This window comes from Sabethes cyaneus, chromosome 3 (assembly GCF_943734655.1).
Source record: "Sabethes cyaneus chromosome 3, idSabCyanKW18_F2, whole genome shotgun sequence".
NCBI classification, from domain to species: Eukaryota; Metazoa; Arthropoda; class Insecta; order Diptera; family Culicidae; genus Sabethes; species Sabethes cyaneus.
Window position 1 is genome coordinate 34268174 of NC_071355.1, and position 15925 is coordinate 34284098.

Consider the following 15925-nt stretch of genomic DNA (forward strand, 5'->3'; position numbering starts at 1 on the left):
ATGGTTATGCTTATCAATATACAAGGTACCTATCGGAGTAAACAAAAATAAATGGAACTTTAATTAAAGCCCAATCTATAAATCGAAACAGCAAGAAACGTCCAAGCAGAAGCAGAGCGCTGTCAGGCTCCATCTAGAGTTACTGTCCGTAGCATCTGCACCACCACAGCATCAGCAGCTAGCAGTTTCAATTTCAGCAGTCAGTCAGAGGCATTGAAATAGTTCTGTCGATCAATCAGCGTTTGCCTGGCTGGCTTGGACTCTGGGTGCGGCCGGCCAGGTTCCTTCTATATGCCAACCAAGCCACAACCATCAGCAGTTGCAGGGCGAAGAAAATGTTTACTGGATGAAAATGCCATCAATCGTCTTTCTTCTTATTTTTTTCTCTTTGTCGCTGTCGTTGGCGCCGCGACGGAAGTTGACAGTTCTTGTGGCAACAGAAGTGGTACGAGTAATAAGACATGGATAGCCAATCCAAACACAGGCACACTCAAACACATACACACACGCACGCACACACATAAACATTGAACGGTACAAAGCTACACGGTTCCTTAATGGTAAATGATGGCCATCATTTTACTCCGTGCTGTCCGACGGATCTTACCGGTTTCTCAGCGCAGAAGGACTGAGCCGTGTTTGGTTCTGCAGCCAAAGGACGGATAAATTTCATCGAAAGCATCACAATCTTGTGCAATTTCCTCCGCTGTCGTCTTCATCGTCGTCTTCACAATTGCCGCCATTGTTGTTTTTATTAGTCCACCGTTTCGGACGGTCGGACAGCCAGCGCCAGCGTTCGGTTGGGCTAGAAGGATGGATACCTTGCTTAATTTCCGGTCGACCCAGATTGTACAGCCCGGGCTGGCCGGAGTCGGGGGAGCTTTCTTGTTTCATTGCTCGGGTAAACAATTGTTGATTGTTACCGTTTGAGGGACCACCCCTCCCGTTGTTGTTTTTCCTACATGCTCCGGTTGATTGTGCCACGGCCGGATGAAGAAATGATTTATGTGCATTCGGTGCCGCGAGCCTGCCTGTCTGCCCACTTGCTTGTTGCTTGCTTGTCCGCCGGGAGAGAAGGGTTTCGTCCGAAGCTGAATTGCTGTAAATAATTCTTGTCGAAGAAAGTGCCGACGTGACACGGGAAGCGGGGAGAGGGGGTGGCAAACGGATGGTTCATTTTTTCAATTTCATCGTTCTGAGTCGCAGCTCTGCAGAAAGCCCGGGTACCACTCCGGGATTCTCCAGGGGTTTCCGTTATGAATGCAAGTACATTACGCTTGAAGTATTTTTATCGTGTTTACTAGATTGTTTATTGAGCGCAGCCCGTGCTTCCTTTGTGCCGAGAATAAGTCGAATGCCGCTGCTGTGTAAGATTGGACGCATTCCGTCCGAACGGGCGCTTGTAAATTACACCCTTTTACTCTTCATTAAATAAAACAAATTCAGTACCATTGGGATGGAATTCAAGGCAAAACTGGTCCCGAAATTTGCGGTATTAGACTACTTCTTAGTGGCAGCTGATCTCTCAGGGGCGAACTGGCCCACCGGGCAACAGCGCACATGACCGGTTGGTCCTCGGTAAAACATTTCATCGTCACAAAAAAACGAGATATTTTCAAATGCTAAGTGAGGCCATTGCAAACTATTTTTAAAGTTTTTGTCACCTCTCCTTGGAAATTGGCTTGAAAAATCGGAAGGCAAAAAAATAATTTGTAGGATATGAGTTAATTTTTTTCATAAAATCAATTGTCTGTGGGCTCTACAGCCTGAAAAACTCAAAAATGAGTGTACGAGTTGAGTTAACGCTTCTAGCACGAAATAGAAATGGAAGTTCAAACAGTGAAATTTCCGAAACTCGGTCAAAAAAATTTTCTTTCGTTTTTATCTTTTTGTTCGTAGATTTTTGCATGAAAAATAATAACATATTTATTAAAAGCAAGAATAGATTTGGTTTTTTTAAACTTTAAGTAAAAATGCCTAAAATCCATATTTTTTTGCTCGATTAAAAAATTCTCTTTGTTATTTTTCGCCACCCCCCCCCTTCAGTGGCCCAACACCAAAGGGACAAAAACTTTTTTAAATGTTTGTAATGGCCTAACATATATACAGTAATATTCCGATTTTGATTCTCTGGGGAGAGTTTTTGAATAAAACGATGCCTTCTTGCGAGTAAATCGGGGTCAAAATTAAAGTATTTTTTTTAGTAAAAGTTCTATAGTTCCTAAACAAGCAAAGGCAGACATATACTATATTCAGCAATGTTGTGTATTTTTGCTATTTGTACAACTTTGTAAAACTGAAAAAAGTCATACAACAACTATAAAAACAGCTAAAATAGAAAAACTGATTTTAACGATTTTTCATTTATGAGAAATAGGAATTTTCTATCTTTGGTGAAGACAGAAGGTTACTGCAATATTTCTTGTGATAATATGCTGTAAAACTTTGCATAGCACATCAAGCACAGCATTTATATTGAAACTGAAGAAGAATACATTTTTTATTGCACTTTTAGGGGGATTAATCAAAATTTGAATCCCGCTGGACGATACAACTTTTAATTTTAAGAAAGTCTTCCAAAGGTTCCATAAACCTAAAACCAAGTTTTCCCACTCAAAGCTAAAGCGCACCAAAAAAAAGTTCGGAACCAGTGTGCTGTGCCCGGTTCATTGAGCTTTCGGTTGACCAATTGAGGGTTAAAATTTAATTTTTAATAGAAGTCTTCGATAGTGCAACTCTTGAATTTTGAAAAAAAAAATCGAAAAAAAACTTTCCCGATTTTGTCAGTTTCCCCATTTTGTCAGCCTAACATTCAACATGGGGTATTAAAAGCAAGAATAGATTTGGTTTTCACGTTTAAACTTTAAGTAAAAATGCATAAAACGAATTTTTTTTCCTCTATTAAAAAAATCTTTGTTTTTTTATGATAAACTCATGTTATACAGGGTTTATTTCTAATTCCCGTCGTAGTAAGTAAAGCCATTCTAATATTCATCATTTGTTAGATGGATTTAATGAATACTCCAAAAGTTCTTGTGCTGATTTGACTAAAACACACATACCTTCCGATCCGTGAACTTTTAAATCACCGAAAAACGATTAGAGTAAGGAGGGGTAAAAGTGCGATGCGGGTAAAAGTGCGATGCGGGTAAAAGTGCGATTCAATGATTTATTGGTGCAGATCCCGAGTAAATTTTCTACATTGGCATGGATGGGTGACTACTTTGACAGCTTGAATCTAACGTAAACTTTGGTTGCTTACGAAGCATAGTTGCTGAGTTATGTGCAAATGTTATTTTAGGGCGGTTTTGATGTAATTTTTCGTTATACGGCAAATATGATATCAACAGGAGGATATTACTTGTTGAAAATTTATAGCAGCGTTTTACATCACTCACATATCTGTTTTGAAAATACGGTGAAAATAATTTACAAAATATATTTCGCTTTTCCGTAATTTAAGCTAACCCCATCAAGCGCCTAGCGGGGTAAAAGTTCGATTCACGGACGGGGCAAAAGTGCGATTCATGGACGAGGCAAAAATGTATAGCTAATAATATACAGCTTTAGGCTCTATATTACAGATACTAGAAATGAAAGATCAGCAGAAAACTGTGTGCTCTACAGATGTTGGCCGAAAAAAAATGTGTTTCCGCTGATGAAACTAAAAACAAACGTTTGGAAAAGTTTCGATGTAACGGAGGCTGCAATACACCAGCGCAAAATAGAAAAGGTGCAAATTGAGAATATTCCTTACTGAAACATACCGCAGATTGAAGATAATATGGGTTTGTTAGCTACTGCTGGGCTAATTTCATGGATTCTAGCTTCGAACTTTTGACCCGCGGTATTCGCACTTTTGCCCCGCTAGTGGGGTAAAACTGCGAATCTGCACTTGATCAGAAGAAAGAAGAATTTATTTTGCAAAACACTATTACCGCAGATGATTTATAGTTGAATGTGAAGACATTGAGTTACTGCATCACTATAAAATAAATTATGTTGTTGTCCTTCTTTATATGTCACGAAAATTGATGACAACTTCAAACATCGCACTTATGCCCCGCCCTACTCTATTAAAGCATATTATTGAAATTACGCAACTGACTTTATTTCTTAAATCCGTCGTACTGTTTCCGTCCATCAAAATTTTTCATCGTCGGAACTAAAAATCACAACAATGTTTACGAAGCTAACGCGCATGCATTTGTGTAGGACGGCCTGACAAACGTTATTCTGCAAAATTTCTGCAGGTCAGGGCAAGTTTTCCTGGCTGTAAAATAACGACAATGCGTTGCGTGAGTTATTTTCATTTATGAATGACGGAAATTAACACGATTAGTCGACATTTTCTTCTTCGTCGCACGAAAAAACGTAGGAAATTTGGCTGGTAGGTCTTCTTTAATGATAAAGAGCATTTAAATAGATCCCAGCTCACTTTGATTGTTCGCGTATGATAGACAACAAACTAAAATATCAGGGAATAACTAATTTTGCATTGTGTGTCATAAAAATGCTGATATTTTAATAATGTGTGTTGGATAGGACGGGAATAGGCAATTACGACGAAGCAGCAACACCTTACTTTGAATGCCGACGAATTAAAATGAAAAGTTTCTGGGAATTCAAGAGCAAGACTTTTATTTCGTCCGAAATCGTTCTTCTCCTCACAAATTCAGAACTGGTGGGGTCCCTTCTTTAGAGTACTCATATAGACAGGATAAATGTCAGCAAATTTTAAAGTAAAATTTCTGTTTCATTCGCTTATAAATATTGAACTGTCGGGAACCCACAATTTATAAAATTATCTCATTTGATTTTTGAACATTCAGATATGATTAACCCATTAACCTATTTGTATGGGAGTGATGGATGAGAAGAACACTGCGCTGCACTGGCAACAAAGATGCGCAATGTCACACGTCAGAACGCGGAAAGATACAGACAGAATAAGCGCAGCAAAGTGAATTCTTCCGGGAAGAAAAGCACTGCCCGATAGGATAGGCGCCTACGGTGTTGAAGCAGCTTCACCGTTTTCAGAACACGCGAAAGTTCTACCAGAAACTGAACGCATCTCGCAAAAGCCTTGTGCCCCAAACCGAACCGAAAGGTTGAAGGAGTACTTTGATAAACACCTGCATTATGCCCAGGCAGAAAACCGCGACAGCAAGGAAAGCCATTTCGACGGTATGAAGATAGGCGAAGTTAAGGCGGCCATCAAGTGGCTGAAGAGCAATAATTCGGCTGAAAAGGATGACGTCGGAGTGGAGATATTAAATTGGTCCGGGAGAAATGGCTACTTGTCTGCACTGCCTGATGGTAAGAATTTTGGATAAAACCGCTTCGTTGAAGGAAGGTCAGTCGTAGCAAAACTTTATACTACGGCAGACCCTCTGAAGGTCCAAAGGGTTTCACGCACATTTTTTCATTGATTTCAAAGCTGCGTATGATACCATCGATTGTAAAGAGTTTGGAAAATCATGGACGAGAATGGTTTTTCCGGAAAGCTGATCAAACTGGTTAAACGAGGCAAATTTTGGATGGATCGTCGAGTTCACTTGAATCATGCAGAGGGCTTTGACAACGTCTCCTATGCTTACTATTCAAAATAGTGCTACAGATGGGCCCTCCGGCTCTTAGTGCGCCCCTGGCTGATCACATGAAACCGGAAGCTACAAAGTTAGAATCTATTAATATAAGAGGATTATGTCTGTACCGAAAACCAGGTCTCTGACAAAACGTCGTAAGAGGCTTATCGGTAACTAAAAACAGGGCCCTGTCAGGACGTCATTTAGTAGCAATGGGTTGTATTCTCAGTCACCTCACTGGTCGACTGCTGGACTGCTCGATTGCTCAACTGGTTGACTAGACTGCTCGATTGGACTGGTCAATTAGACTGCTCCATTTGATTGCTCGACTGGACTACTTAACTGAACTGCTCGACTGAACTGTTCGATTCAACTGCTCGACTCAACTGCTTAATTGGACAGATCGACTTGACTGCTTGACTGAACAGCTCGATTTAACTGCTCGAGTAGACTACTCGACTTAACTACTCGATTCGACTGCTTGACACATTTGCTTGACTTACTACTCGACCCGACTGTCCGACTTAACTGCACGATTGAACTGCTCAGCTGGACTGTTCGAATCAACTACTCGATTGGACTATTCGAATCAGCTACTCGACTCAACTGCTCAACCCGATTGCTCAATTCAACTGCTCGACTAGACTACTCGAACTGACAGCTTGATTCAACAGCTCGACTAAACTGCTTGACTTAGCCACTCAACCCGACTGCTCGACTCAAGTACTTGACTTAATTGTTTGATTCGATAGTTCGACTTAACTGCACGATTCAACTGCTCGACTGGACTACTCGATTGAACTGCTCGACTCAACTGTACGACTTAACAGCTCGACTGAACCGCTTGATCCGACTGCTCGACTAGACTGCTTGACTAAACTGTTCGATTCGAGTGCTCGACTCAACTCCTCGACTAGACTACTCGTTTCAACTGCTTGACTAGAGTACTCGACTTAACTGCTCAATTGAACTGCTCGACTGGACTACTCGATTAAACTGCTCGACTCTACTGCTCGGTTTAACTGCTCAACTCGACTGCTCGACTTAACTGCTCGGCTGGGCTGCGTGACTAAACAGCTTGATTTAACTGCTCGACTAGACTGCTCGATTTGACTGTTCGACTCAGCCACTTGACTTCTGTTTGATTCGACAGCTCGACTTAACTGCTGATTCAACTGCGCGACTGGACTACCCGACTCAACTGTTAGAATAAACTGTTCGGCTGGACTACTCGACTGTGATATTCACTTGAAAGTTTGATATGTTTGTATTAGAAGCCAGTTCGTTATTTGCTTTTATACCTGGCTACATTGTTATTACATAAATATCTTAATAGATAAATCGTCTCGCTCAAACCGTTGTAGGGGCATGAGGTGGGACCATCATCACCATCATCATCATCAATCATCATCTCAACTGCTCGACTCAACTACTCGACTCAACTGTTCGACTTGACTGTTTGACCCGACAGCTTGACTAAACCATTCGATTCGACTGCTCGACTGAAGTGCTCGACTAGACAACTCGATTCAACTGCTCAACTGGACTACTCGACCTAACTGCTCGATTAAACTGCTCAACTGGACTGCTCGATTTCACTGCTCAACTTGACTGCTCGATTTGACCACTCGATTCAACTGTTCGACTCAACTTCTCGACTCAGTTGCTCAACCGGATTGCTTGACTGAACAGCTTAATTTAACTGCTCGACTACACTCGGATTGACTGCTCGGCTTGACTGTTCGACTCGACTGCTTGATTCGACTGCTCGACTCGCCTGCTCAACTCGATTGTTTGTCGCGATACCATATGGTCGGTGTTAAATCAAACCGGACCAAATCGCAAAATATTAAAAAATGAGTTAATGATAGCAAACGATCAAGAATTTTCTAAGCAACATTTTACTCTAATCAGACTACATAAATGTTGCAAACAGCCAGAATTAGAAGATGATCTCGAATCCAGCAAACTTTGAATGCGTTTTTCTCGAAGTGAGAATTTTGCCACTCGGTTCTTTCTGACTCATATGACTTATATATATCTGATCATATATGAATCGGTTTGCGGCAGACAATAGACGGTTCAGAGCCACTCACACAAAAAGCCATATTGCGTGCCTATAGAATCAGCACAGTGGATGTTTTTATTCAGTTAAATAAAATCCACAGTGGAGATAATGTTATTATTCAGTTAAATTAACAAACTAATTACCTTAACGCGTAGAGAACTGCGCACTATCTCGGGACTCCTCACCGGACATTGTAACACTCTTTACTAAGAAAATTGGCAAGGTCTTAACCGGTATTTGCCGCTTTTGCAATTTAGAACTAGAAAGTTCAGCGCACTTGCTCTGCTCCGGTGGAGCTCTTGCGTCTTCCAGGTTCACCTTCTTCGGAAGCCTCCTATTAACTCCATACGCAGTATGGAAACTTCATCCCAAGAAGGTAGTTGGTTTTATTAACAATGTAATACCTAATTGAGGCACAGTCTTACAACCTAGCTCACCTCCACCAATGGGTATGAGCACTCTGTAAACTGTGTACAGCAATCGGGGCCAGCTACAAATGACAATCTTCGTGACTGGTGCGGTGGTTTTAAAATGGTTTAGTTTTACAGTTACGCAAACATTTCTGTTTCGTTTGTATGAGTCCGCCCCCACTACCACAGGGGTGAGGGGTCTCAAACCATCATAAAATAAATTCATGCCTATAAAATCCCCCACATGCCAAATTTGGTTCCATTTGCTTGATTAGTTCTTGAATTATGAGTAAATTTGTATTTCATTTGAATGGGAGCCTCCGCTCTTATAGGCGGGAGGAGTCATAATTCCCCTCCTAAAGAGGTGAGGTATCTCAACTCACCATAGAAATAAAATTTGCCTCCAAAAACCTCCACATGCCAAATTTGGTTCCATTGGATTGATTAATTCTCGAGCTGTGAGGAAATTTGTATTTCATTTGTATGGATGCCCTCCTCTTTAAAGGGGGATGGGTCATAATTCCCTTCCTAAAGAGGCTAAGGGTCTCAATTCACTATAGAAAAAAATACTGCCTCTAAAAACACCCACATGCCAAATTTGATTAGATTTGCTCGATTAGTTCTCTAGTTATGCAGAAATTTGTGTTTCATTTGTATGGGAGTCCCCTCCCTCTTAGTGGGGGGAGGGGTCTCTAACCATCATAAGAACCTTCCCCAGCCCCAAAAACCACTACATGCAAATTTTCACGCCGATCGGTTCAGCAGTTTTTTATAAAGAACATACTGACAGACAGACAGAAATCCATTTTTATAGGTATAGATTGTCCGGTCATGAAGCCATTTCTTCAAAACTTTCCGGACCATATTTAGATTTAACCAATGTAATCTGAGCTATGTTACAGATAAACTTCTATGGAACTAATTGTTGCATCTTGGTGTGACTTGAGGTCGCATAACCCATCATGCGTTTTCAAGTCAAAGGACTGTTCACTTTCTCGATGGATACGAAATTTACTCGGTCATTGAGACTCATATACGTGATTTGACTTTTGTCGTACCTGTAAACTGACTGACAAAATTAGGTGCCGATCTTACCCTGATACTGATTTCCAGTGTTGCAAGCCCGCACTCGTGGGGTCTAATTTTCTTACATGCGCTTTTTTGTGCTAACGAACACGCCGGCATAAGCATCTCCTTGGGACTTTCGCTCTTATTTTTTCATGCCCTGCGTCAAGTTTTTGCGAGTGTGTATTCAACTATCGGCCACGGTCGTCGTCTTCGCTCGTAATTGCAATCCGAGCAGCTGACACCGATCACTCGCGAGGGCTCGCAGTATTATCCGCGTGTGTAAGTGAGGACGTAAGGTGAACAAAAAAAAAGAAAAAATGCATATATCCATATATATCCATATATATATATATCCATATATCCTAGTATGCCGCTAGCTCGCACAGGTTGTTGGCTTCTCACGAGTTGTTGGTATTGTGAGTGAGCTGTGCAGAAAGACACTTTGAGGCTATGTGCTAGTAAGTAGGTAGTAGGATGTATGCACGCAGCATCGGCGGTTGTTTATCGTGCGCTTGCGTCAGTTGCGTAAAGGTTGGATGCTCCGTATACTCGCTCACATGAAACTGGGCATACTTTACTTCTGCATTTTGCACTATTTGCAACATTTGTCTTATTTTATTTCAGTTCGATATTTTTGTCAAATGAAGAACACTCAATTTTAACCTAAATAGCTTTTAACTGAAAATAATTTCCCATTTGTTGAATAAACTTTTTAAGCTAAGGCTACGTCCGATTTTTTTTTTTTGTAAAACATCCCCCCAGGAAACTTTTCTAGCTACGCCCCTGCTTGTGTGTGGTTGAGAAGTTGAGAAATCGTGGACAGAATAGATGTAGAACTTAAGCATTTTCACTCGTTAAAATTTTTTATTATTTAGCATTGAAAAACAACTATTTTATCAATCAATTTTATCAATCAAATTTAATCAATTCATGATCAATTTTTCAGTTTTTCAGTTTTGGATTTTCATTTTACCTCCATAGCCTAGACCTAGTGGTAGTCCTACGTTAATACTTTGTTCAAAAATCTTCCAAAGCATTTCTATAGCCATCATCGGCATCACGTCAAATATCTGCGCTTATGGAAATGTTCTCCAATCTCAAAATTTTCCCGATGAACGATTTTCCATGGTGTCTATGAAGTATGATCCGGACGGACGGATGGGCGGAGAAAATTGACCGCTCGGTTGCACCCGCTTTCATTTGCAAGTCGAACCATTTGCGTGGGAATCGGAACAGCAACGATGGCACACAAACACTCCAAGGCAAACGGAAAGCGCTTTCGGCAATCTACCGCCCCGTGTATGTGTTATGTAGAGTATCGCCACCGGAACGAAAAGCTCGTTCATTGTACGGCACCAAACTGTAAGCTGTTTATATTTGCTACAGATTTGCTGGAACGCTCTCGGATGCCCAAGTGATTTCCTCTGCGTCTGCCCGTCACCAATCTTTAATTTCCCGTCGTTTGTGAAATAGATTCTCTACCGTCGTCGTACAAAAGCTTGGAAATTTTCACATGAACTACTAACAATTAACGCTAACAGTTGATTCCATCGTCAGATAATGCTTTAATATACGGTTGCTACGAGCTCTTCTCGCTCGCTGCTCGTTCGGTTCGGCGAAACAGCCTGAAGTTGTTTTCGTGCTTTGATATTATTTTAGCTGAATTTATTTTACTTTTGTTTGTTTTCACCAAACTCTGGCAGGCATGACGGGAGCAAAAAAAAAACCTACAGCCAGCGAAAAACAACAAATCAGCTCCGGTTTTCAGCGAGCGAACTTTCCGAATAGGCTTTCGGTTGTTATTTCTTTCCGGGCTGCAAAGAAAAGCCTCCCGAAAGCAAGTGTGTTTACATTTCGTTCGAAAGAGTTCCTTCAAAAGATCAGCAGCTAGCAGAGTGACTTCATCGGTGACGTACGATGCGCTCTGAGCATTTTCTTACGGAAAAGTCGGAAAATCACAAAGAAACTGACCTATTCCAGCTCTAACCATCATCGGCCCAGACAAATATAAGTACTTACAGTTTCAGCTGCCATATTATGAAGCTTAATAGCCATGCTGTCGAGCCAATTGACACGAAGCTCGATTGTCCTCGTGTCAACCCCAGCTGACAGCTCCCAATTAGGGCTGGTTAGCACAACAATTTCCGCCCGCGTTGCCCACTTGCTTTCCGAAGGGTGAAAAGATGAAAAAAGCAAAAGAAAAGCAACCAACCTATACAAGAACAACAAAATAACAATACTCACGTGTACAATGGAATCGTCTGACCGCCCTTGTACCAGATGACCAGTATCGCCCGGTCGCCGACGATCGGAGACGTGATGTTGCACTCCAGCCGGCCCGTCATGCCCTGCACCGCCTCGGCCATGTGCAGTGGAGCTGCGAAATGAACAAGACAGAGAAAATAAGGAATTAAATTTAATTTATCGCTTCGATTCGGCTTGTGTTCGATAGGTTCCCCCCTCCGGCGGCGCGCCGCCCGGGGCGGAGAAAACCTCCGAACTGGCAGCAGAAGGATAACGCAGAAAATCTCATTTGGACGATAAATTTTATTTAATTTTCCCACTGCCCTTTCACTGTCTTTCGGAATACGTTCTGTCTCCGGCTTGTTTTTTCTTTTCTTCCTTATGTGAACCACCGAAACTCGGTTCGTAACTATAAAGCACGAACACACTATCTCCAATAGGACAGCATACGTCTACAGCACACAGGATAATACAATGTTTAAAGGTTAACTAGCATAACAGAAACGGGGTGGCTGCGGGCACGTGAGGGGACAAAATGGACCGATAGGAAAATTCTGCGGGTTATCCATAAATCAAGTTACTCAGTAGGGTTGCTTTCCCCATTACTCATTGGCAGTTTGCCGTTTGGTTGCGCGGCGCAAACCGGCTCCGGGGCCAACGCCGCATCGTATCGTCATCGTCACAGTTACTTTGCAGGGGGATACTGTCGGTAAAACACAGTCAGTGCCATCAGGTGTGAAGCTGATAAGAGAGCGAGAGATATTTTCACCTGCAGCAGACAAAGCATCGGCACAAAGAGAATGGGTTCAGCAGCGGTAAAAAGCCACGCGCAGGTCGATTTTCCATTTCAATGGAGAGGATTTGTTGGATGGAACACAAAAAACCCGCGCGCTCCTCGTTGAATGGAAGTACGGGTGTTGGGACGAAGTCGGACACGGGAAAGGTGAGCTACTTTTGTACAATTCTGAATGCGATGAATTCTACGGGCTGCCGGGCTGGCAACGATGGTGGAAGGAATTTCTTCAATTTTCAAGCACTTGGCTCGGTGTTAATGAGGCAAACTTCCAGGAGTGCAGTTGAAATGTTAATTTTTTGCAGCAGCCTTTCTATCGGTTGATTTGTGTTTGTACGTAGCCGGCCAGCTGGATGCTGGATGCTGACGAAAAAAAAGAAGGAAAACGTGGCAGGCACCGTTTATCGGAAGCTTCATTTTCCGCCTGACTGAGTGCGGTTTTGTATTAATTTGGAGGTATTCTCTGCTGCTGCGAATGCTGGCAGTGGAGTTCGAAATTTTTCGCTTTCAATCAACTAACGAGGTAGGAAGAAATAATAAATGAGAGCAAATTATGCGGCTTGAGTTCTATAAATTTGGATTTCCGTTTTCATTTGTCACGGTGAACGGTGTGAAATGTGAACCCGGCGACAATTTGGTACGAATAAATTGGAACGAAACAAATTATAATTTGATTACCGTTTATTGTCAATATGCAGGTTGTTAATGATTAACTAAGGAACAAAGAAACTGATGAACTAAAAAACTTGATTAAAATGTTTATACTTGGTTAAATGACAGCATTTTGCAACTCTCGCTAACCGCGAGTTGCTGAACAATGCGAGGACATTGTGATAAAGACACTGTTTCACAGCTAACCGCTTCTTATATAGGAGAAAACATGGCACAATTTTGGAAAAGAGGTGTGACTTACAAAGTGGTATTATACCACATCATTTTAAGCCGAATCACTTGGTGCACCTAATTGTAACTTGAAACTTGACATACATTTTCACTATTAAGCGTCTAAAATATTATTATAGATATGTTATTATAAAGTTGCTGGACATTTTATTTATTCTACGACATATCAGCAGTTGTGTTTCGTTCAATATTATAGTGGTTTTTAGCATTTGGAATGTTTCATTCAAACGTTGCATTTCTATTTTAGTATTAACAAATTGCTACGCAGTATACTAAACAAAGACGTAGTCCTACGTCAAAACATGTTGAGAGGAAAATGAAACCTGACGTGGCGTCGATCCAATCGAAAACAGTCGAGACAAAAATAATTTTTTAACGTTGTGACCTGAAAATCCAATATTATAAGCGCCTCATTCTGTCTGTAACTAATATCAGGCCCCTGACAGGACGTCGTATTACCGTGGTAAGAATTGCAGCTTGCCTCCTACATGCTTTTACTAAGCTAAAACTAACACATGTGCCACCCAAAACTACAGCTGGTGCAAGCACTTTGTCATCCGTGGCAAGATTTGTTGTGTGCTCAAAAAAGACGGAGTCCAAACTGGGTGTTTAAAATTCGTGATACAACGATATACACAGTATTGGGCACAATTTCGCTAATTCGCTAATTAGCGACGCTAAATTCTAATTATCGAGTTAGCGTTTTCGCTAAATTTGGAGAAAGTTAGCGAAACCGTTAGCTTCGCTAAAAATAAACCCTTGAAATCGCTAATCGCTAAATCGCTAAATTTGCATGCAAACTGGAAAATTATTCAAACTTTACCTCGCCGTTTATATATAGCATTGGTCACAAATAATGTCACATAAGCCTGAACGCGATCAAAAATAAGTTTGTATGCGGTTGAATGATCAAAAATATAGTATTACTGTCTGGTGAATGACAGCAAAAAAGCAAAGCCTTGGGTTTATACCGTCTTTAGACATTACCCTTCTTTATCGACAGACTTCGCAGCCAGTGCAACGGTGAATGACAGATGAAATCGATGAAACAATGGGTGCCGCCATGTTGTTCAGCTCTTTCGTGGCGTTGGCGATCAGCTGCGAAATTATTCGAGACCTTCTGTTTGAGGTTTGCCCAACAATGTTTTATTGTTTGCAGCTGGGGGATGTTGAGAGGGTTGGCGGTATTCAGTACAACGATTATCTTTAGCCGGTCCATCTTCCCCAGCGATTTTTTGGCACAATGGGCCGAGGCCAGGCCGGCCAAAGGACCATATCCTCCAGGCGGTAACTTCCAGCAAGCCCTTCATGCTGCATACCTCCCCGTTCACTGCAAGCCCCAAAGAAAAGAACAGTGCACAGTAGTCCAAAAGTGCGAACAGTGGAACTTTTTTCCTAGTGTCTCTTGTTTTCATTTTATCATTTATGGTCTTCAGCACTTTTGTTCGTATGAATATCCTCCTTGATCTAAAACTGTCAAAAGTTAGTCATCGTTGAAATTAAAAAAACGACTTTTTTGTGTCATGAAATATAGACATAGTTTCTTCGGTAAAGTTGCGAATATTGTAAAAAGAAGCAACTTTACTGAAGAAATAAAATTTCTATCTTTATCGAGTGCTGAACAATAGAGCATATTCTTTGAAACTTCTTTAAAAATTGATTTTTAAATAATTTTTTAAAGAATTTACAAGGAAAATGCTCTATAGCTGTGCACTCGATAGGAATAGATATGTCATTTCTTTAGCAAAATTGTTTACCTTTATATTTGCTATAACTTTGCCGAAGAAATCATGTGTCTATCTACGAACACAAAAAATGGACCTGTATCGAGCCTTTAGCGAACGCGAAACACATAAAACGTATGCTTGCCGTAGTTTGGGTAGTTGGGGACAAGCGGAACCCATACAAGTTTATAGTACTCGGCTTAAGCTTTAAGATGAAGCGCTGATTTCATAAATCCGCTTGCCCCATTTTACCCCATGGGCTCGTAAAGCTATGGAAATTTGAAGCTTGAATATGCGATAACTCAGCAAGTAAAGGTCCAAAAGATTTGCGGTCTTCTGCAAAAATATGTATTTTGAGAGTTTCGATAATTGCCTAGACCATTGTATTCTTGTAAAATGCAACTAACAAAAGCTAAGAATGAAAAACCAATTTTTAAAGAAGTTTTAAAGAATATGCCCTATAGTTCAGCACTCGATAAAGATAGAAATTTTATTTCTTTATTAAAGTTTCTTGTTTTTACAATATTTACAACTTTGTCGAATAAATTATGTCTATATTTCCTAACACAAAAAAGTTATTTTTTTATTTTCATTATAGTAAGCGATGGCTAACTTTTGACAGTTTTAAATTAAGGGGGATATTCATACGAACAAAAGCACTGAAGACCATAAGTGATAAAAAGAAAGCAAAAGACACTAGGAAAAAAGTTCCGCTTTTCGCTCTTTTGGACCGCTGTGCAGCGGCTTGGACATTTCATTCTCGCTGATCGTCAGCTACAGCTTCTTTGGGAACATATATTTGACGCCAACGCTTACCCCCTTGCTTGGTGGGGCGTAATCTATCCAATACTTTGCCAGTCGTTGCCGTCCAACATCAAGTAGGTCTCGGCATCCTTCGCCGGAAAAATGGTTTTCACCAGCACCTTCAGCCTTGATTGCCTGCTGCACAGACCTGGTGCATGACCGACCTTTATTGACGCATCAACATAAAAATGTCCATTTTGCCAAGGTTCTTTTTTCACCGTTCGGCTCCGACATCTTCAAAGCGCGGAACCCAAGTAACATTTTGGGTTTTATTACATTCTTATGATGGCATTTAAGACCAAAATTGGTCTTAAAAACCGCAA

General features: G+C 41.1%; 1 protein-coding gene across 1 annotated transcript in view; it reads right to left on the reverse strand.

The window, feature by feature from the left end:
• The window catches only part of LOC128739455 (uncharacterized), a 203793-nt gene extending 191738 nt beyond the window's left edge, over window positions 1-12055 (reverse strand). Inside the window, exons 1-2 of the mRNA XM_053834941.1 lie at window positions 12022-12055; window positions 11379-11511 (exon numbers count right to left, since the gene is read on the reverse strand). Coding sequence (XP_053690916.1) covers window positions 11379-11511; window positions 12022-12055 — 167 coding nt within the window. The remainder of the gene's footprint in view (window positions 1-11378; window positions 11512-12021) is intronic.
• Window positions 12056-15925: the final 3870 nt, after the last annotated feature.